The sequence below is a fragment of the Tursiops truncatus genome, chromosome 11, assembly GCF_011762595.2.
Source record: "Tursiops truncatus isolate mTurTru1 chromosome 11, mTurTru1.mat.Y, whole genome shotgun sequence".
NCBI classification, from domain to species: Eukaryota; Metazoa; Chordata; class Mammalia; order Artiodactyla; family Delphinidae; genus Tursiops; species Tursiops truncatus.
Window position 1 is genome coordinate 35827724 of NC_047044.1, and position 23499 is coordinate 35851222.

The following is a 23499-nucleotide window of genomic DNA, read 5'->3' on the forward strand; positions in this document are numbered from 1 at the left end:
TTAAAAACACTTCCTTATGGTTTAGGTAAGCTTTGCCACAGAACATAGACTTTGTAAGCAGTTTCCAAGATCACAAAACTACACGAAACACATAATTTGTGTATTGCAAATGGTGACAGAAAGAATTTCTATACGATCATTTTCTAACAGGAGGATTCAATCATCATATTAACATTCAGAAAAACAAGAACACAGCATATTAGTAAGGTATTTGCATAATTCCCTGCACTCTGTTCTCGACAGGCCATAGATCTCAACAGTCCAGGGTTAGTGTTTTGCTATGATGAAGCCACAAAACATTATGGAATGTGAATCATTTGGTATGTCTTTTTAAAGTGAATTTGAAAATCTGAACCAAAGTTGAAAGTATGTTATTATTATGCTGTTTATATAGTCATCGTTGGTTTGAAAGAGGGCCCAAAATTGATGGAAAATAGAGCAATAAGCATTTCAAATACATAGAACCAACATAGATAAGGAAACAAAGACATACTAGGTTTCTTCTAAATAATTATCCAAAGAGCCTAAATTGATATGCTGTTGGGGGAATAAGAAACAAACAAACAAACAAACAAACAAAAAGATGACCTTAACTGCTCCTCTTCCACCAGCTTCTTCTATTATTGCTCCCACCAGACCCTGGCTCCAGACTCTGAACTACTTCCGCTTCCCTTGGTGTAACCTGTTGCTTCACATCCTTATTTGTCCTGAACCCTCAGCCTCTAAGGTTTCTCTGCCTTGTCCCACCCCAAGCTCCAGGCCTGTCTTGCCTACCTCTTGGATATCTTTCATTTTTATGCCCTAAAACATTTCCTTCTTGGTGAATCCTTCTTTGACCACTTTCCAATAGTGGTAGAACTGCTTATGATTTAAGTTCACTGTACTCTGATTTACCATCTAAACTAGAGTACTTAAAAGAGTGAAAGAGAATGGTATTGTCAACTGTGCTGGAACGAGGGGGAATAAACCAGAATTGTCCCAATACCGCTGCCCCACTTACAGCATATGTGACAGGCTGTTGATCGCAATCCTCCTGTCTTGATTACTACTGGGAAGTGAACTGTTTTACACAATAAGGTACTGAATCAGTTTTAGGAGAAGTGATCAATACTAGCAAGTGAGCCAGAGGCGCTCTTCACTGAAGAATATAAAGGTCGACAGTTGCGCCCACCAAGACAGAGCCAGATCCTGAAGTTCTGTGGGTAGGAGCTGCTACTGGGGCTCTGAGATTGAGGGTACCTCAGTCTGAGACACAATGGAGCTAGGACACTGTGCGAAGTGAAAGGTGTTAGGAAAGGAAAGCAAGAACATTTGAGAAGGGCAGGCACTTTGGGGAGTCCATCCACATTGGTGGATTCTGTAAGACCTGAAAGGTTGCCTTTCCCAGTGGTTCCCCAGCTTTAGGGCATATACAATCACCTGGAAGCCTTGATGAAACCGAGAGCTAGGTCCCATCCCTAGAATTTCAGATGCGGCAGGTCTGGGGCAGAGCCTGTGATTTGCAATTTTAAGAAGTTTCCAACTAAAGCTGATGCTGCCAGTCAGGTGCCCACAGTTTGAGAACCAGTTGTCTTATGGGAACAAGAAAATAAATGTTTTGCACCATACTCGGGACTCCATGTCTGGGATTGGCTACCAGTTAGACTGAACTTTTCTGGAAATCAACTGCATGTGGCACGCCCTTCCTCATATTACTGGCATGATGACCAGGTTACACATACATGTGTAGCTAGAAATACATATGTGTGTGAATAAGATATACTCATTACATATGAGTTTACTCTCTCAAACTCGAAATAAGGAGATTTAAGAGTTTTATCCCTCATTTGCAGACTAGATCTCTGAGACATCACTTTTCTTTCAGATATAGTAGACAAACACATTCTTTGTGTTTGATACTTGAGTAGACTTCCAAATAAAGAAACCACAGAAATTTAAGTAAAATACATTTTGTTCTCCGGGGTGTACTGTGCTACCACACTTTATCATTATTTCTTTGGTTTGTAATTTGTCTTACCCAAGTTAATTATTATCATCTTATTTCATTTCTCCAATCAAAGGGAGAAAAAAACAAGATGAGAAACTGTAAAGAAAGAAAGAAAGAAAAAAGACGTTTGAATAGGAAAAAACAGAAGAGGATATAAAAAGAGAAAGCGTTCTCTAGAGGTCCAGATACAAAGAGCGTAAGTCTCCTCACAGGCTAACATGGGAAAAGGGGAAAAGCATTCAACAGTTTTGGATTCAACTGTTTCAGTATTAAAGGGATACCACTTCTTCTCTGGACAATTCTCTAACCGAACAATTTAAATTACCTGGTAGATTTTTACCAACATATCGATATGACAAGCCTGTGAAGATCAATCTTTCATTAATTCCTGGATTTAAAAAGCTGTCTGAAAGGTAGAAATCCATAAAACTGTAAGCTGGCCTTAAGCCGTAGGCTCAAATGCTGCTTAAAAGTTCTGCATATAAACTCCCTAGCTTAGTGGAACTGTCATTTCTTACTAAAATACTCTGAAAAATTCACTCTTATGATCAATGCTACTAAATTAAGGAGATAAAATGATCTGTAATAAGTGTCATAATGATCCAATTCTCTTTAGTAAAAAATCATTCATATATAGCTTTAAAAATGGTCAAAGGCAAATGAAAATCTTACTTATAAAATAACAGCTAGAACATAACATTTGCGTTAAAATAGTTCCCCTTAGAGAGGACATCAGATGAGCAAAATGTATCCAGAATTGTCTTACTTCTACTGATACCACCCTGTCTCAAACCATCTTCTCCCCCGGGATTACAGCAATAACGTCCTCATGGGTCTCCACACTTCTGCCCTTGGTTCTACAGGGTATTCTCAGCACAGCAGAGAGATCCTGTCAGATCCCGTCATTCTACAGCTGACCCAGGGAAAGTGAAAGTCATTACACTGGACTACACTGCCTGATATGACCAGCACGCGGCTCTCCCCCCAACCTCTACATCAGTTCTCTGACCTCAACTCCTTTGTCTTCTACTACTCTCCCTCTTGGTTACTTAACTATATTAGCCCCTTGCTGTTCATCTAACACACCAGAGTAACAAAGACCCATGCTCCACAGTCTTTTGCCATTCCCTCTACCTGGAATGCTCTTTCCCCATATATCACAGTGGCTCACTCTCTTACTTCCTGGCACATGGTGGGGATTTAATAGATACATATTCGATGGCAGGACTGAATTAACTAATCATACTGCTTCATCTTCCAGAGCAAGCTAGGACCTAGTTAGCCCAGGTCACCAGGCACTTGCCTATTCATAGCCTCTCATCTCACAGTGATTTTCAGGGAGGGCTGCAGTGAATGGCCACACATGCTGGGCACTGCACAATTCTCAAGGGTGCCATTCACAATGATGTCTCTATGAATGTGTCTCTTGGACTTGAGCAACATGGTGGCCGTGGCCATGGCTTTAGAGCTTTGAATTTCCCTCGGAATACAACAAGTGATCCAGACATCAATTATACCTTCAAAGATATCTTAATTCCAGAACAGTTCAAACTACCTAAGGTGGCTAAAGTTTATTATATTCCATTGTACTATGGAATCACTTGAATGGTTTGGGAAAAGAAGAAACTGTAGGTTAAAGTATCCAACCCAAGATATGTACATTGTGCCTTGTATAAACAAGATATGGGGGATATGAAGATAAATGCAACATTGATCCTTGGAATAGTTCCCATCTAGCAGAGGAAAGAGGAGATTATGGAGATAGTTTAACTAGTTATAAACGGATATAAATTTGAAAGGGAGGTGTGCAAGGTATCAAGCTAAGTGCATCATTTCTGGATGGAGGTGCATTGTTTGGCTTTGTTCAACTTATAATCAAATTTAAATATACATAAAGGGCACAAGTAAGTGAATTTTTACAAAGTGACTATGGTCATATAATCAGAAGCCAGATCAGGAAAAAGAACATTACTAGTATCCAGAAGCAATCTATGCCTGAGGGCTTTCTCCAAAGATTCAGATGACTGGAACAAGGAAAAAGCCACAGTGGAAGGATCTGGGCGGACTGCTTTTGGTGACATCTAATGATAACAAGAAGAGTGGGTAAAGTGGAGCTGAGGTGAGCCCTTCATGGGCTGCTTCTATTAGGGGAGGTGAGTAATGCATTCCTGGTAAGACAGTGCGGGTGATAACCCAATGGTCAGGATTTAGACGAGCTGTTGAAAAGAGAGTCTGCTGAAGACAGGCTACTTGTTAATGTGTGCTCATTATGCCTGGGAGAAATAAAATTATGGAGGACAACCTTCCCTCTTGCTTCTCGGAAGGGAAGCTTGCTGAATGTCTGAGTGAGGTATGCTCTCACTTTTCAAACCGATCTCTCTCCCCTGCCCTTCTATGAGTTTTGTTGCTTTATGTTTTTGTGCATTGGCTGCCTGAGTTAATAAAAGCTCTGGTTTACTGAGACAGACTCAGTGTGATAAATGCGCCACAGTTACTGGCTAAGAAAACAGGTGGGCCGGGGAAACAAGGAAAAGGACGCCCAGTAGATCAATCTGGACTGCTCACTTTGAGGCTGGAAGGCCCTGGATCTGTCCCTAAGATCCAGGGACATGGATGAGGCCAAGAATTTGCCCTGAATTGGACAGGTGGCATGAAAGGTGTCCAGTGCAAAGGAGAGTGGAAGAACAGCAGGCCAGGGCTCTGTGCTCACCTGAAAAGGAGGTCAGGAAGGTTAGCATTGCTTTATTGCATTTATTTCTACCCTGACTCTTTCCAGAAGGGTTATGAAACTGATGGAGTTATGAAGACTGTCAGATGGGGAATGGGAAGCAGCGGGGAGCAAGGAGGAGAAGAGAGGAGACTGGAGAGGAGTTGAAGAGACCAGAGAGAGCGGAGGAGTGGGGGAAGGGGCACAGAGGGAGAAGCAACCCAATCCCATTATAAGTTTAAGTAATACATAGATTCAATAGAGATCAAGTGTGCTTCATCAAGAGTGAGACGTTCATGCTAAGACTTGAAACAATCTGAGTTTCATCACCTAAAGATGAAGAGAAAGACATAACTAAATGAGGGGTACAACCTAATCAAAGACAGAGGTAAGCAGCCTCACTTTGTTCTGGGATATTGTGTAACCTGAGACAAAGCAGCTGTAAGGAAAGAGATGTGGCAGACACCGAAGTCACTACAGAAAGGAACATGCCTCTGAGACTAAGTTAAGGCAGGTGGTAATTAGAATGGAGAGAGGTGGTCAAAGAGCTTACATCCTCTTCCTAAGAAGAGCTCAGAGTCTTCTCACTGTGCTCCACACCATCTCTAAGGGCTTTGTGGAGGTATTCACTTACAGATGCATCCACGAAGGCACGGAGGAGTCAATGGCAGGGTACACGAACGTACCTTTGGGAACAATTGTTTTCATTAAGCAGAGGCAGAATGCAAACAAGAATCTCCCAAGTGCATTCGGTCACTAAGTCAAATAGCTAAGACTGGAAAAACAGTCTCTGTCTCTGTCTCTTTCCTCCCCACCCTTTCTTTCCCTGTTCCCAATTACTTGTAACTTATAATCTTCTTTCTTCTTATAAGCAATTATTCCCTTTCTCTCTGGTCCTGTCTGCACGTTGACAGGTAAGGATTTATTATTTTTCTTAATTCCTAGGTTTTTATTCTGTCTCCTCTTCCCCTAATTTCTGTCCCTTATTTATGTATCTTATCCAAAAATTTTTCTATACAATTCATTCATTCCAGGACATTAGTATGGTTTCCACTATAATCTTAAAAGAATAAATGGCCATTATTACAATTTACTGAGCATTTATTACATGCTAGTTATTTTATGAAATTGCAAGTGAATCCTCACAACTTGAGGCAGTAGCAATCATCTCCAGATTAAGAAACTGAGCAGCAGAGAGGCTAGCGGAAGGTGGAACATGCTCAAGGAGATAATCGGCAGTAGGGCTGGGTGTGCCTCCTTCCAAAATCCAAGATCTGCCATCCGAAATCCAGTGCATTTTCTGTGCCCTAATCCAAAACTTAATTCAGTTCTCGTCATCTTGCTTTTATAGCTTTTTGAGTCCTATACAAAATCTTCAAAAGAATATATGTAAATTGTTGCTATGGTCTGAATGTCTGTGCCTTCCTCCTGTTCATATGCTGAAATCCTAACCCCCAAAGTGATGGTATGTGGAAGTGGGGCCTTTGAGAGGTGCTTAGCTCGTGAGGGTGGGACCCTCATGAATGGGATCAGTGCCCACATAAAAGAGACCTCGGAGAGCTCCCTTTTCCTTTCCACCACAGGAGAACACAGATAGAAGATGGCTGTAAATGAGGAAGCGGGCCTCACCAGCAGCAAATCGACCTGAGCATGATCTTGGGCCTTTCAGCCTCTAGAACTGTGAGGAATAAATTTCTGTTGTTCGTAAGTCATGTAGTTTATGGTATTTTGTTATAGCGGCCCTAGTGGACTAAGACAAGAACTTAACTGTACCTTTCTCTTAGCAAAACAAGATTTGGTCACAAATGATTTAAACAAGGTAGATTATATTCCCATGCAAAAAATGGAAGCAGAGTTAAGAAAAGGAAAGAGTAAAACCAACTGAAAGCCAGTCTATCCTCCCTTAATCATTCTTTTATTGAACAAAATATTGACTGACCACCTTCTTTGTGTGAGGTATTGTGTTCAGTGCTGGAGAAGGGCCACCTGGTTATTTTCAAGATTCTCTGGTTTTGAGCCTCAGGTTCCTCACTTTTTAAACAAGGATAACCTCACTGTGTTATCAGAAGGAATAAACAAGGCAGCATGAATAAAACTGCCCACGGTGGGGGTTGGTGCCTTGCCTCCTGTCTTTTCTTTTCACTCCCCTCTACTTAAGCTCCTTCCCTCCATCTGCCCCTGTCAGGCTCTTTCCCCATCTTGATGACCTCAAGCTGCCCTTCCTTCCTGAGGCTTTCAAGTACATGATTATGAGAGCTCCGTGGGTTTCTCCACCAGCAGTCCTCCAAAATCTCAGCATTCTGGATCTGTGTCACATTTGAAGACCCATCAGGCTCATATTTCCTAAGAGTGACACTGTGAAAGCACCAGGCAAACCATAAAAATATCACGGCCTGGAGATCAGACAAGGTTCAAATCCTTGCTCTTCCAAGTTACTATGCATAAGGGCCTTCGATATGTCACTTACACTCTTGATACCTTAAATCTTGCATCTGTAAAACAGGGATAATGTTATTTTGATCTAACAGGGTTAGATTACTGGAGTGACAAACTGTACATAAAAGCACCCAGCACTGGGTCAGAAATGTAACTGTTTGACACTGAGATTCCATAATAAGAGTACTAGCATTAATGGATACATATGTGCCTGGCATGACACTAAGCACTTTCCTTTATGTAAATTCTGAACACTCTGGAGTCAGCCCACGCCATATTACTTGAATTGATTTAATCATTCTAGTACTGTGAAGCACCTTATAATCCTTGTACATTTTATAACAATAGTATTCATTTCTTTTTTGAAATATAATAAATATAATAAAACTTGGTGGGCGCTATGGTCTAAATCTTAACTCCCAAGGTGAGGGTGTCAGTAGGTAGGGCCTTTGGATGGTGATTAGGTCACGAGGGCTCTGAGATTTGTGTTCTCATAAAAGAGGCCTCAGAGAGCTCCCTCATTTCTTCCACCGTGCAAGTATACAAGGGGAAATCTGCAACCCAGAAGAGGGCCCTCACCGGACCATGCTGGCACCCTGATCTCAGAATTCCAGCTTCCAGAACTGTGAGAAATAAATTTCTGTTGTTTATAAGACACTCAGTCTGTGGTGTTTTGTTACAGCAGCCTGAACGGACTAAGACAGCGAGTCAGACCTATGTCATTTTGGAAGCTCAGAAGTATGGTATTATGAGCATCTTCCATATGGGGAAATGGGAGCGCGGAGAGGTAAAGACATTTGCTTACAGCTGTACTACTAACAAGTGGCCATTTGTATGACAACGGTGCCAGGCTGCGTGATGCCTGATTGCTATCACCATAATGAATTGGTTTTTATTTTTTAAATTTATTTTTATTATTATTTTTTTTGCGGTACGTGGGCCTCTCACTGTTGTGGCCTCTCCCGTTGCGGAGCACAGGCTCCGGACGTGCAGGCTCACCGGCCATGGCTCACGGGCCCAGCCGCTCCGCAGCATGTGGGATCTTCCCGGACGGGGGCATGAACCCGTGTCCCCTGCATCGGCAGGCGGACTCTCAACCACTGCGCCACCAGGGAAGCCCTGAGTTGGTTTTTAAATGTGTTTTATGAAAAATGCTTACAAGGCTCAAGTATACACTGCATAGGGGTTATAGATTGATATACTATGTACTTAATATATTAAGAGTTTTAGTTGTACTGTGAAAACTAAAACTTTATATAAAGTGTTTATATTTTAAGTAGTATTTTATACTATACTTTCTATAAAAGGTTATTGGAAATGAAATTTAAAAGGCCAATAAGTAGTAGATTCAAAATAATAAATATTATATGTACACAAAATTCTTACTTATTCTCCTTCCTCAAAAGAAAATTCAGATAGAACCAAGAATGGAATATTCATCGTAAATGCATGAATTCCATAAAGACTTCTCCCTCTTATTTTCAAGTCTTTTATGGCTTCAGAATAAAAAGGTAAAAAACAACAGAAGAACAAAGACCACCTCATCATTCACTGAAGCTTGGACCTTAAATGAGTTGTCCATGTTTGACAAGATAAATAGAAATAGTCTTCTACCTCTAAATGTCCCGAATGATAATAAAAGGTGAGTGATTCCCAACTTTCAGTGTATTTGATATATATTGTATCATCCACCAATAAAGCATCCATGGATGTAAAATATCTGTGTTCATCTCTTACACTGACATAGAGGTGATGACAGTGCAACACAGCAGTCAGGACTGTTCTGGTTCAAATGCTGCCTCTATACTAAGTGGCATTGAAATCTTAGATAATCTACCCTACAGCTTGATGACCTCACCTTCCTCATTGTAAAATGGAGACAGGTAATCTCATCGCCTGGCTTTTGAGGGGATCAAATGCGAATTTCTCAGGACACAAAAGCACTTAGTAAATGCTTGTACTGTTATTATATTTGATGAATTCATCATGGAAATACAGTATTTAATAGAGAATTCAGACAAGATGCCTTGCTCTACTTTTTATTCCTTTCTCACTTAATTTTTATCTTAAGTTTTACATGTTGAGTTCTGTTAAATAATTTTTGGATAATTATTCGGTTACTATAATAATTTTCCTATCTTTTCTACAGACTGAGCAATAGATTAAGATGCTTGTACTTTCACATTTTGCTAAAGAATTTAGTCCTTCCAAAACTAATATGCTCATTAAAGAAAACATAAAATAGAAAACATTAAGCCTGTCCCCCCCCAAAAAAAAACTGACTGTAAAAGTCCAAAAAGCTAAAATATCCATTCTTAACACTGTTTACTTGTTTTACTTTGCTTTTTTAATGATATAGCTATTTTGTATAATTTAATCATTCTTCATGTACCGTAACATAGATAGTTGCCTCTGCTGTTGTTATTCTTTATAAATTTAACCTAGGGTTTATAATATTTCCTCAAAAGGGGATAACCATAATTTATTTAATTATTTTCCTTTTTGGGGCATTTAGATGCTTTTTAAATTTTTGCCTCTAATAAATAGCAATACTACTATCTTTGCTGGTAAACATAGAAAAACATTATATTTACTTAAGATATATTACCAAGTGAAGAATTACTCAGAATAAGTGCTAGAGCAGCTAAAAAGAATTCATTGAATTCTTTACTTGAATTTGAATTTCTTTGATTTCTAATGAAATTGTATGTTTACCTATCTTTTAAAAGCTATTACATTTCTTCTTTTGGGAATTGTTTGTTCGTAACCCTTGGTCTTTGTATTCGATTTTCCTCATAGTTTTATAGAGTTTCTCATGTCTTAAGTAGCCTGATCTTTTAGCTTTTACTTTTAAGGAAATTATTTCCTATCACTTTACTATTTGTCCTTTAACTACATCCCTTCTTTGAAACAAATTAATCATTTAATTTTCCCTTCATTTTTGGCTTGTAAGCTTAGCTAATTCCTTCCCTATTTCTTCCCATTTTACTCATGGGAAAGTTTTAACTCTAAACGTCTCTGGAAAGTATCTCATGTAAAATACACACAGGTAGGAAGATTAAATTAAATTACTAAATGCATTGTTATAAGAGGGAATTTAAAAATAAAAATCCTAGGCAAAAAGTGAAATAGTTTGGAACAACATTTAGAAAAATCCAATTCTAATTATACCCCTGTAAACTACCTGTACTGTCCTTGGAGCAGTAAAAACACACAAAGCACTGATATTTTAGCAAAATGTTTTCGTCCTAAGCATTGAATATAACTGGAATCTCAATGTAATTTTTGCAAAGGCCAAAAATATATTTTCATTTTTAATCAAGGAAATACCACGATTTAGGTCATTATTTAATTTTTAAAATTACTCTTACAATTTCTGACGTGATTAAAAATGAAATGTTACAACCAACCTCAGTTCACTGCCATATTCTATTTTAATTACAAACAATAAAAACCATAGGTCTCTCACCAGTTCAACCCATTATATAGTTTTCAAGCTGCTTCTTTTAGTGTTCACTGATGAAAAGTCAAACCCAATATTTTAACAATTTTCTTCAGTAACTACTTTTTAAAATGAAATTTAATATATATAAACCATGCTGGAGAAAAACAGACTACAACATTAACAGAAAGTTCTGGACTTAAAAAGTTGAAAGAGCTGGATTTTCAAGTTCTTCTCCCACTACAGACATATGTTGAAAATTTCTGATCTGAAGAGTCACTTGAAAATTCTGAACTTCTATTATCTTAGTCAAATGTATTGGGATCCATTCCTACCTCACAGGGGTTAGATAATGACCAAAGAAGATCAGGGTCCGAAAACACTGGGTTAGATCATAAATTGTTTGATAAATGTAGTAAGAAGTTTTCAGGATTCTAATCTTGTTGATAGTAATGCCTCTAAAAAATAATAAAGATAATTATAGTTTAAAAAAGTCCACACTTCTCTGTGGGCCCAAGATGAAAAATGATCAGCTCTCATAATTTGAATTTCCTCAGTTTGGATGTACATTCTATGTATCTTCTCTTAGCATCTAACTATGGTCCTAGTTCTGTCCTTGAACTATTCCCCAGACACATGCCGTGCCTTCTGCCTCAAGCATTTTCTCTGCTTTAATGTTCTTTATTGCATCCCCTCAGTTCTACACTTTTGTTTGGAGAACTCCTACTCATCATTTAAATAAAGCTTACATGCACCAGGGACGGCTCTCCTGCACCCCAGGCACCCGGGTCAAGGCCCCTTAGTTGATACTGTGTTTCCTTTTAAAAACTAATTGTAATTGTAATTAAATCATTATTTTTATAATTTGTGCCTCCCTCTTCAGTCTGCAGTCTACATTGGAGCCTGTCTTGTTCCCTGTGGAACTGAGCAGAATCCTGTGGCTCCCCACCCCAATTCCCACCCAAGTACAAAGGTCCCTCCATGTCCCCTGACTCTTGTTTGTAGAAAAGCTGAAGTTTCCCAAGCCTCCCTAAGTCACAAAAGAGCAGACTCAAGTAGTTAATGATAAGGACAAGAGCGTCACAGAATCTTTCAGTGTCTGATGCACATTCCTGAGTTTTTTTTACAGATACTGTAATTACTACCAGAGGGGAAAAAGCTAACTGCATGATGACCAGATTGTAGCCATGACATAAGCTGCTCCATCTTGAGCAGTACTGAATCTATTGGTAGCACAATTCCAAGAACTGGCCTCAAGTGAATGGGATTAACACTGTTGCTCATAATAATCTATATCTTTGTCGGCATCAAAATAATTGTAGCTTGCTGTGTCCATATATGTAAGCAGGCAACTAAAATTGTCAGCAAAGAGATGCTACAGAGTCATGTCAACATCTTCTACTCTGAGAATATGGTGCCCTATGCCAGCATGAAGAAGTTATAGAAGATGGACCTTCATCCCTAATCCCACAGAAATGGAATGATGTCTGACAAATGGGGATTTGTAAGAGCTCTTTTGCCCCTTTCCTGTTTGTCTATTTCTGTTCCCCTTAAACCTTAATTATAGAAATGAGATCACTAGGTAACATTCAACCTAACTCCTGACTTATGCTTTACTGAATGTGCACAATACCTTGCCTAACCTGTTGATTCTTTCTCTAAATTAAAAGAAGTAGGAATGAACAATTAAGTAGTTAAAGAATGACTAGCTTTCCACCCCCAGCAGCTCCCTTAGCGATCCTGCAGGCAGTCCTCATGGGCAAGATAACATCTGAAGAAAGATCATGAGGAGTCAGCCAGCCTGCCTACAATGGAAAACGATGCAGAGCTTGACCTCCTGTCTTGATGATTCACTGAGATTTTTACCTTTAAAAACTGGCATGGCTGAGCAGAATCTTCAGAGTTAGTTTTGGGACATGAGTCCACCTTCTCCCCAGATTGCCGGCCTTCTGATTAAATCAACTTTTCCTTTCTACCAATACTTGCCTCTTGAGTATTGGCTTTTGAGCAGCGAGCAGCTGGACTTGATTTTGGTACACTTACATCTAGTATAGTGCTTGCTAAATATTGAACTGGAGGAAGAAGATCAGGACTTGTCACTATTGTTGGAAATGAACATCACCCAGAGAGAGGATCAATAATGAAGAAAAAGACAATAAAGTCTTTGCTCTTAGAAACTATGGTTAAGAGGTAGATGGGAAAAGAAGAACCATCCAACATCTACATAAAAGAGTACTTCTTCTCATTACCATTTGTCACAACCTGCTCCCTTTTAACTTTTTATCCTTTGCTGCTTAATATCTAATGACCTTCTATCTGCCCCAGATTTAAGCATAGTAGGTACCTTATAACAAATATGTATTGGTTTTAGTTGTTTCAGTCTATATCAAATTTACTACTATGCATATAAAGAAACGATTTATAATATATTCTTTCTGAAAAAATGTTTTTTCCAGTAATTCTTTAAAAAACAAAGGAAGGGGCTTCCCTGGTCGCGCAGTGGTTGAGAGTTCGCCTGCCGATGCAGGGGACGTGGGTTCGTGCCCCGGTCCGGGAAGATCCCACATGCCGCGGAGCGGCTGGGCCCGTGAGCCATGGCTGCTGAGCCTGCGCGTCTGGAGCCTGTGCTCCACAATGGGAGAGGCCGCAACAGTGCGAGGCCCACGTACCACAAAAAACAAAAAAACAAAACAACAACAACAAAAAAAAAACAAAGGAAGACAAAGAGACAAGGAGGGACTTGTCTTGACTTTCATTCTTTTGGCAGAAGCTTTCTACTGGAGCCAAAAGGAAATTCATGGAGAATCCCTTGAACAACAGGCCCACATGAGACATCAGGGCACCAAATGTTCACCTTTGACATTTATAAATTAAATTCTGTAAAGACTAGACATGATTTGTTTTTTATGGACGTGGGAGTACACTGTAAGCTTGATGAGATATGAATACAACATTATACTATTATGGATAAAATAGTTTGAAACCTATTTTTTATACATTCCTTAAAATTTCTGATGAAAGACCAGTGAGAAATTAAGTATATATTAGACACAACATGAAATATGAGTTGGAAAACATTATGGAAGCCCACATCAACCCTTTCACTTTAGAGATGGGGAATCTTAATCCCAGAGACTATAGGTACCACAGAGGCCTACATTTAACAAACTTATTAAACCAGTTTTAAAAACCTGCCTTGCTTTCTTTCTTGCAAGCCAACATGAAGAAAAAAAGGCAATCTCTAATGCAATCCCTTCTCCCAAGACATAAAACTAGTGGATTCAAAACAAAAATAACTAATAGTACTTTTAAATACTGCTTTCTAATTGCCATTGCAGCCAGTATAAATTCGTGTAATTTCCTGTCTATTCCCAACTGAATGGCATATTCCAAGTCACTTGTATCATTAACAAGCAAATGAAAAGCACACCATCACCCAGCAGAGTGAATTTCCCATAGAACAAAACTCACTGACTCTGGCATTTTCACTGGCATTTGCAAAAACATTAAAAAAAAAAAAAGACTCAAAACAACATTTACCATTTCATTTACGTTACATAAACATTCATTTAACATTAACATTTCATTTAAACATTTATTTTTAAGCTGAAGAAGTGTTATTATTCATTCAATCCATGGGCATAAATACCCTAAGAATATCCATAACCAGTAAGTTGGAGAAGAACTGATATAAAAATCATAGTATGCATCTTCTTGGACAAAGAGTAAAACAAATTCTAACGGAACAAACTTTCAGTCAGTTTTGGAACCTCCATCCAATTCTAAAATTAAGAATATATCGAGCTCAACATTTATTGCACATTACTGTGACATGGCAATATGCTAGATATTGATGGTGCAAAAATTACCTTAGAATTTTCTAAGGAAGGTAAGTGTATAATTTCAATTTAAATATTTGCATTCCCACAACACTCCCCGGCCTAAGCCACCACCATTTTCTTGCCTGTGAGACAGCAATAGGGTTCCCCTCGCTCTACTCTGACCTTTCTCTCATCTTGTCTTGCCACATGGTCCCTTCCATTGCTCTTAAAATAAAATGCAAACTTCTTAGCTTGGTTACAAAGGCCCCTGGGCTCTAGCCCTGCCTCCTCTCCAAGCTCATCTCCTCCCACTTTCCCATCAGGTTTAATATGCTCCAGTCACATTTGCCTCTTTCTTTGCTGTGAACACAAGCTTGTTCTTGCCTGCGACCTTTGAACTTTCTGTTTCTTTTGTCTTAAATGCTCTTATCTGGCTCTTCAAAGAGTTGGCATAAGCTAAGATTTCATATATCACCTCCTCAAAGATGCTTAACCTGACTATTTGGTTTCAAGAAGTACCCTACTGCCCACCACATCATCTTCTAAAAATGACATCATCCTATTTATTGCCTACATAGCACAGACTCACTTTCTGAAAAGAGAACAGTGCTTTGCATCTTATACATATTAAAATTAATAAAAACCCTTCCTTAAGAATTTTAAGCTAAGTTATGATTTGTATGAATTTGACATTCTAAAACTACACAGAAGGGCTGACTAATCAAAAATATCTATCTACCTACCCAGCCACCTATCTACCTACTTGTCTGTCTATCTACAGTGTTGTGAAAGAAATGGAATATATATTACAGAAGAAAAAGCAATGATGGTTATCAAGGGACCCAAAATTTAGTTATTTACAGCTAACTTGGGCAAATCAACTTCATCTCTCCTGGTTTCAATCTACTTATTTGTACAACAGGGGTTATATTAGATAATTTTAAAAGAACTTTTCAGTTCTAAATTTTAGTCATTTGAAGCAGACTTTTTCCAAATAAAAATCATTAATATTCCTTTAAATGTACATTTTTAAATAACCTGAGGACAGTGAGGTAGGAATATGAGGCCCTCAGCTATCGGCTTCCTGTCTATTTGTAGGTTATTTTGCCTTAACTACTACTTTTTGATGCCTCATCTTCAGTCCTTTCCATTTCCTATTCCAGAGTGGGGAAAAAATATTGAAACTATTTCATAAAAATATATTGAATTATGAACTCATTCCTCCCTTGGAAAATAAATGTACTTCTAATAATAGGTATATGCCAAAAAATTAAAATAACCCCGAGTACTAAGAAGAATCAGTTTTACACATGCATCTACAGAACATCTATCACTGTTTTCCAAATAACATACAAAATAAAGATTTGTTTCACTTTCTGTTAAAACTAAATCCCAAAATTTCTCATTGGAGTAATATTCCCTATTACTACCACTGGAAAAAAAATTATTTTCCGGAGAATACTGTAATACAAAAAACAATAATAAATAAAAAGATAGAAGTGGGTAAAGATAGACAAGTCAGAATAATAAATAAGGGGGCTAACTCTTAAAATTAATAAATAGTGACTTTTTTCAGTGGCATTTCAGATGAAGCAATGATGAAGTTTAAAGGAAATGAATGTGAAAAATCTAAAGCGTATAATAAAATTATGGGAAACAAGCTTAGAAGATGCAGTAGGTAGGATTAGTCTGAGGTACAGAAAATGCAAGCAGCAAGACAGGATAAAAAAAATCCTATTTCATAAAATGACAAGAGGTCCTTTAGCACTCATAGAAAATAATCAGGGAATTACTTCAGCTCAGTAGGGGCACCCAAAATAATATGCATGAGAAAATCCTAATTTAAAATATTTCATATAAGAAAACCTGAAGAAGTAAACTAAATTCTGCAACAAACTTAAATTAGTTGACTACTATTTTAACATGGTAATAAAACTGCATTGTGAAACAAAATCAGGAGTGGTGATGCAATAAGTTGTGTGAAATTACATGCTGTGTTATGCTGGAAAGATAAAGTATCACAACCCTAGGTTTATAAACATATACACACAATATAAACAAATGGACCGGTGGTTGGTTAAGTGTATCCTCCATTTTTTTATTTCCATTTTCCACACTCATAGCCTGTCACTGATCTATTTTTACCAGTTGGGAAATGGAAGAAGAAATTTAATATTATACAAGCATATTAGCTTTATTTTCCCAAGATTTTTCATTTTCATCCATCTTTAAGTTTACTACTTGATAAAACAAACACATCGAAGACAACAGTGGTCAAAAATTTGTTTTTATTTTCCAAGGGATCAGCAAAAGTAAATGCTTTTAGGCTCCTTGAAAGCCAGTTCAAATGAAAATATGGTAGAAATCAGCACATCTTACCCGACACCAAACCAGCTATATACTTCGCCTCACTGAACACATGACTCACTACTAATGACAGCATGGAGTGTGACAGAGTTGTTATGTAACTTCATTCCAGACTGATTAAGATAAACCGAGTGAGAGACACATCCTTTACAGCCTTTACAGTTTTTATCCTCGACCCCAATCTCAGGCATTTAGAGAACAGGCTGGGGTAACTCCGTATCTTCCAGAAAGCAAGACCCTGAGGCCAAAATGTAAGCCTCTAAAACTTCAAAATGATACATTCAGTGAGCAATACATTAACATTTAGAATGAAAAGAGAGCTAATATTTTAATTATATACCACGCATCAGGCAAGGAGCAAGATGATTTTCTGACGAGACCTCATTTAAACTCCAAACTGAACTTGAAAAAAAAAACAAAACAACCCCACAACTGTGAAAATACCTTGCCCCACTGAAGTCCTATGAAAATTACTAGAAGTAACCATAAGGCATAGCCCTTGTTAACGTGACTGCTTTGAACAAGAAGGCAAGACTATAGCATGAGGCTACATCTACAACAGCAAAGTCAATGTCCTCTCAAAATGTTCTTTGCCAGCACAACCTAAATCTCGTATCAACATTCATTGTAAACGTGGGGGACATGGGAAAAAAAACTATCAACCACTCACCATAATGCATGTAACAGTTTCCTTTGGTGGGGTCCAGCTCAATAGCCTTCAAGAAGAATTTTTCAGCCTCACTCTTACGACCCTTGAAAAACAGAGAAAATGGATGATTCAGCAGCGGATCATGAGGGATTCTTCACCTCCTGGGCCCAAAGGAAGTAGACTAATGTCTACTTAGTAATCATCATCAAAAAACAGTGTTTTGTTTGTATCTAAACGAGGATGATCAAAGAGAATATGTTGAGAGAGAAGACTGAGGTCAGAATCCTGGGAAACATCAAGATTAGAAGAGACAGTGAGAGTGAGTTCATTAAAGACGTCAAAGAGAAGAGACCAGGAGAGCAAGAGAAAAAAGGGAAAAAATGGTTTCACGGAAACCAAAAGGATAAGAGAGTTTTCAGGAATGGTGGGAAACATATTTTCATTTTCTATTTTATTTTCTCCCTTTGATCTGTTTCTCTTCATTCATTCATTCATTCTTCCTTATAAGGAATGATGACTATTTTAGCTTTGAGATGGTTTTGTCTTAATGTTCACTTTATTTCTTTATTTTTTTTTAATGTTCACTTTATATAGGAAGAAACTAAGTCACAATTTGTTGACTCTCAAGCAACTACTGCTTATCCTTGCTGCTGTCATTCAGGACTACAATACTGCTAAATCAGGATTTAATCTAAAGCTAGATCTTCTCCCTAGCTACAGTTTTAAGTAAACATTACCGTAATTCTCAGAAAAAAAATAAGCAAAAAGTAGGGGCAAAGGCTTATATGCAATAAACTGATTTTTCATGAAATAATATCATAATCCAGGCAGATTCTAAAACTAGACATTCTTTGCTGTGCTATAGCTTCTGCACCAAAATTGACTCCAGAGTAACAAAAAGGGGTGACTCAAGGTAGGAGAACAACCCAAAGAAGACCTTTCCTAAAACAGTTCTGTCTTGGTCTGCAAGGTTAAAATGAAGATCTATGTTAACTGGGTGGAAGCAAGGCACAGGGTGGTATTCAGAAGCTGTGGGTCTAGAGTAAAGAGAAACAATCTTATCTGTCTCTTCCTTCTAATTTAAACGCTATCTACCACATAAACTTCAGGTGATGTTTTTCTTTCCCCTTCACATATATTTTTTAAATCACTTTTAAGGAGATAATTCTTCCAAAGATAGAGGTGTATGGTTAAGCTAATATTCTACATTTCATGCAACTTTGACTCATTTCTCCATATGACTTCTCCTTTCTAGTCGTTCATTTAAAAAATTCATTCTGTTGCCCTCTTTCATTTTACTAATGCTACTCTAGTCAATAGCTCCTCTTTAATTCACAAGGCTTGTCAAATTTCCAATAATTAAAAATCAAAAATCTCTTGCGATATTTCTCACCGCACTTTAAGTTCAAAGGAAAGCACAGGCAAAATACTTGCTACACATTTCACACGTTGATGAAGTTAGTAAGAATTAGCAAGACTCTTAGCCAGTTAGGATTCTCTAAATGATCATGCAGTTAAGAGCACAGATGCCAGGAGGCCGAGCAGCTCTCACACTTACGTAGCTATGTGAACCTTGGAGAATAATTTCATCTCCTAGTTATAATTTTCTCTGTTACAGAAAAGAGGGCAGGTGGAGAACAGAGGATTTTTAGGGCAATGAAACTACTCTGCATGATACTGTAATGGCAGATACATGTCATTATACATTTTTCAAAACCCATAGAATATACAACACAAAGAGTGAACCCTTATGTAAACTATGGCCTTTAATTAATAATAATGTGTCAGTATTGGCTTATTAATTGTAACATGTACAACATGAGCTCAAGTTGATACAACCAGAGAAGCTGTAATAGGAGGGTGGGAGAGTATATGCCATTTCTGTACCTTCTGCTCAATATCTTTTTTGTAAACCTAAAACTGCTCTAAAAATAAAGTCTATTATTTTTTAATGAGGATAATAAAATCTATTTCATAAGATTACTGAATTATCTGAAAGGACACACATGAAGTAGCTATTACAGTACATAGGCATATTCTGAGTTTATAATAAATGTTAACTATTATTTATATGTATATATATATATACATATATATATACACATATATAGTATGCAATAGAATGCAGAGTTCTGAATGACAAAGAATATGTTTTATTATATACACAGCCTCAAAACACATGGTTAGCCTTTAAATCACCACTGGAAAATAATGTACAAAGAACTTGCAGAAGATGATAAAAGAAAGATGCAAAATGAAAACTATCATTGGTAAAGAGTCTGCACAAATGTTATATGCAAAAATATAAAAGGGTCTATGCACTTTCTTCCACTTAAGTTTTAAGGACAGAAGAGAAGAAAGTGGCTCATTTGTCAATGTCTCAGTAAACAGCGTAGTAAAATTCTTATGTGTAGTCCACTGGCAAAGCAATAGTATATAGCTTTAAAAAATAGATCAGGGCTTCCCTGGTGGCGCAGTGGTTGAGAGTCCGCCTGCCGATGCAGGGGACACGGGTTCGGCCCCGGTCCGGGAAGATCCCACATGCCGCGGAGCGGCTGGGCCCGTGAGCCATGGCCACTGAGCCTGCGCGTCTGGAGCCTGTGCTCCGCAACCGGAGAGGCCACAACAGTGAGAGGCCCGCGTATCACCAAAAAAAAAAAAAAAAAAAAAAAAAAATCACAACTCCAAGGCCAAGGCCAGTAGTCTCAGGTTACTCAAACGAACCAGGTTATTAAAGACAATGAGTCTAAATTCATTTTGTATATTGGTTGGGATGTTTGGACACAAGTGGTGGTTGAGAAAACCAAGAAAAAGGGACTGTGGTCAGCTGTGACAAATAAGGGGAATGTGAGTGGAGAGGCTCGGTTTCCACTGCCAGGTCTATGACTTATTTGCATGTTCACTTGTTTTTGCAGGGTAAAAAACTTGTATCGGATGCCTTGCGCTGTTCTAAGTACTGGGGATATAACCATATAACTGAACAACACAGACTGCTCACTTGCAAGTGCTACTTGCAGGAGGCCCATAGCAAACGAATAACCCAGTAAGCAAGGGGATCAGTCATAAGAGCACTGAGGGCTAACAATGAATTTCTTCAATTCTCATTGAGAGAACCGGGCCAGAGCCAGACTAGCCTGTGTTTGAATCTTGCTGCCTCTACTTATTTAGCTGTGTGACTCTGTCTCTTTTTCTTCATTTGGAAAAATGAACATAATACCAATTTTGAGGGGTTGCTAAAATCATAAGTCAAAGAGAAATAACTAGCTTCGGACCTGGCATAGAGAGCTCTGACATTCTTTGATTTTTCTTCCATCTGTCTCCTCAAAAAAATTTTATTCTTTCCACCTTGAATGCCACTGTCTGGCTCCCAGCTACCAAAATTCAAAAATCCTTTGCAGAATTTTATGTCATGGTAGAAACTAAATTTCACGATTTTCCTATAAAATGTCTCTCATTTGCAATACTTCCCCCTCCCCCAATAAAAGGCTCTTCCGGCTCACATATTTATTTTTAATATTTTTTAAAAAAAATAAATTTATTTATTTATTTTTGGGTCTTCGTGGCTGCATGCAGGCCTTCCTTAGTTGTGTTGAGGGGGGCTACTCTGTTGCAGTGCAGGGGCTTCTCATTGTGGTGGCTTCTCTTGTTGAGGAGCACTGGCTCTAGGTACCCAGGCTTCAGTAGTTGTGGCACACAGGCTCAGTAGTTGTGGCTCGTGGGCTCTAGAGTGCAGGCTCAGTAGCTGTGGCACACGGGCTTAGTTGCTCCGCAGCGTGTGGGATCTTCCTGGACCAGGGCTCGAACCCGTGTCCCCTGCATTGGCAGGCGGATTCTTAACCTCTGCACCACCAGGGAAGCCTCCGGCTCACATCTTGAATGCTACAATAGATTTCGGATTTCCTGACTCACTGAACTTCATTTTACCAGCTTAATAATACTTAAACAGAACTCTTTTCATGTTGTGCCACTGCTCAAAAATATTTTAATAGCACCCTGTTTCCACTCATTTTATTTACTAATAACTAGTCTAATTTTCAAACTATTTCACAATCTAGTTCAAATCTTCTTGGATAAATTCCTGTACCTTATCAGGCCAATTTCCTTATGTACCTTACCTTAACTGTAGCTCCTATGTTCTTCCTTAATTATTTCTTCTGGTCTGTAATGTTATTCTTTCTTTTCATTCATTCATATATATTTTATGCTTCAAGCCTTGGTTGAAATCCCACTTTTTTATAAAGCCCTCTGTGATGGCTCCACCTCCCAGTAATTTCCCTTTTCTTTTAATCGTGCTTATATGATTATTTTTTTAGAGTCATTACTATCACAGTGGAGTCACACAACTTGAACCCTAAAATACCAGACCAAGGGCTTTCATTATAAACTAAGGTGGTTGGCAAGTAGAATTTCAAATTTGCAAACTAATTCTCGGAAAGTATTTACAGTTTGTATATAACAATTTGGTGTATTCACGCAGGAGTCAGTTAAAACAGCAAAAACCCAGTATGTGGAAGCAAAGAGCAACTGACAGTGGAAAAGATTAGAAAGTCAATATCAAACAGACCTACAGGAATACTTGGCAAATACTTTAGAAATTTTACCATCAGAACTTTGAACAATTCTAGATTAGACATCCTCTGCAGTTAGCATATTAGTGCTGATATGAAGGATTAACTGGCTGGATCTGAAGCAGCATAGATGACTATGGGATGAAGGGAAAGCGCTAGAAAGATGAGAAAAGAGGAGAACTGAATGGAACCAGTGCAGAGACATATTCCTGGCAAGGGCTGCATGAGTAACTAGGGGGTTAGGGATTTGAGATTATCAATATACTTATCCTTATATTCGTATAATATTTGTAGCACTCTACTGAATATTAAAAACAGATCCAAGATTAATATCATTAAAACTCATGAAAAAAAGCATCCTCAATCAGGACTAGGCTTGGTCAGGTCCTCTGCAGACTGGCAGCAATAAAACATACACATGTAAGATAAATATTCAGTAAAGCTCAGATAGCCTGTTCCACAGCATAAGATTAGTTTTCAGCACACTTATTTTGTTTTCTAATTAAACTGGATGCTACTGTCCCTGTTCAGAAAGAGGTGCCCACCTGAGCGGGTATACAAGGCAAACAGTTTCTCTTCTGAGGGCTGATCAACGTTTTTTCCAACTACAAAGTGAAGAAATATAAAAATAGATACTTATATATTTACACACACACACACACACACACACACACACACACACACACCCCCCAAACCTGGAGCTCCTACTTAAGGAAGCGCTCGGGAATATTAAACATGAGAAAATGTTATACTATTAATGGCTTCAGCTTGAATTGTCTTATTTTTAAAAGTTAACCATATACCAAATTTTGTACTTATTTTTGGTAACAAATCACTCATTATATCTACCACCCTACACACAGTGTGTTTCCATGCCACAGCTCAGAACTGCTATTTTATTGAATAACCTAAAAACTTCAAGACTTTGCATTGTTGCATTGCATTATAAATATATAATATAATTAGTGTATTAATCTTGTCCTCTAAACTAGATTACTCCCATAAGACTTTACTTTTTCATCTATAGCCATCCAAGTGTTCTATAAATATAATTACCAGTCAAACAAATGAACAGGCTACCACTGTTTTCTTGTATACAATTTAATAGCATATAGTTACTCCTTAGTTATTTAGTTCACAAGGTAACATGTTTTCAGTAAACTACAGAGCTATGAATAAAGCAGTGATTTCTACACTTTACTTCTGGAAACTGTCACATGAACCAAGGTCTATAAAACTATAAAAAGTGTTCCTCAGAAGTAGCCTGATTCTCAACCAAATATTTATATCCTAATAAGGGACCACCTGTGTCTTCAGCATTGGTGGGAACACCAGTTAGAATAATATAAAGAACAAACCAGAGGATTTCCCTCAGGTGGCCCCACTCATATTTAGAGGCTGCTGTAAGTTTAGCGTAAAGAGTCTCCTTCTGCAATTGTGTATGCAGCAGTCACTCCCATACATTTAGTGTCTACTTTGGGGGAAAGTCTGACGACGGTGAATGTCAGTCATTTTTCACAAC

The 23499-nt window shown here is 38.1% G+C and overlaps 1 protein-coding gene across 3 annotated transcripts in view; it reads right to left on the minus strand.

Moving 5' to 3' along the window:
* The window catches only part of TMTC2 (transmembrane O-mannosyltransferase targeting cadherins 2), a 658994-nt gene that overhangs the window by 329805 nt on the left and 305690 nt on the right, over positions 1-23499 (minus strand). For all 3 annotated transcript variants that reach the window (XR_012324274.1, XM_073788371.1, XM_073788372.1), the window contains one exon: positions 17431-17512. Coding sequence is in view for 2 of the 3 variants with exons in the window: in XM_073788371.1 (XP_073644472.1) it covers positions 17431-17512 (82 nt within the window). In the remaining variant the exon portion in view is untranslated. The remainder of the gene's footprint in view (positions 1-17430; positions 17513-23499) is intronic.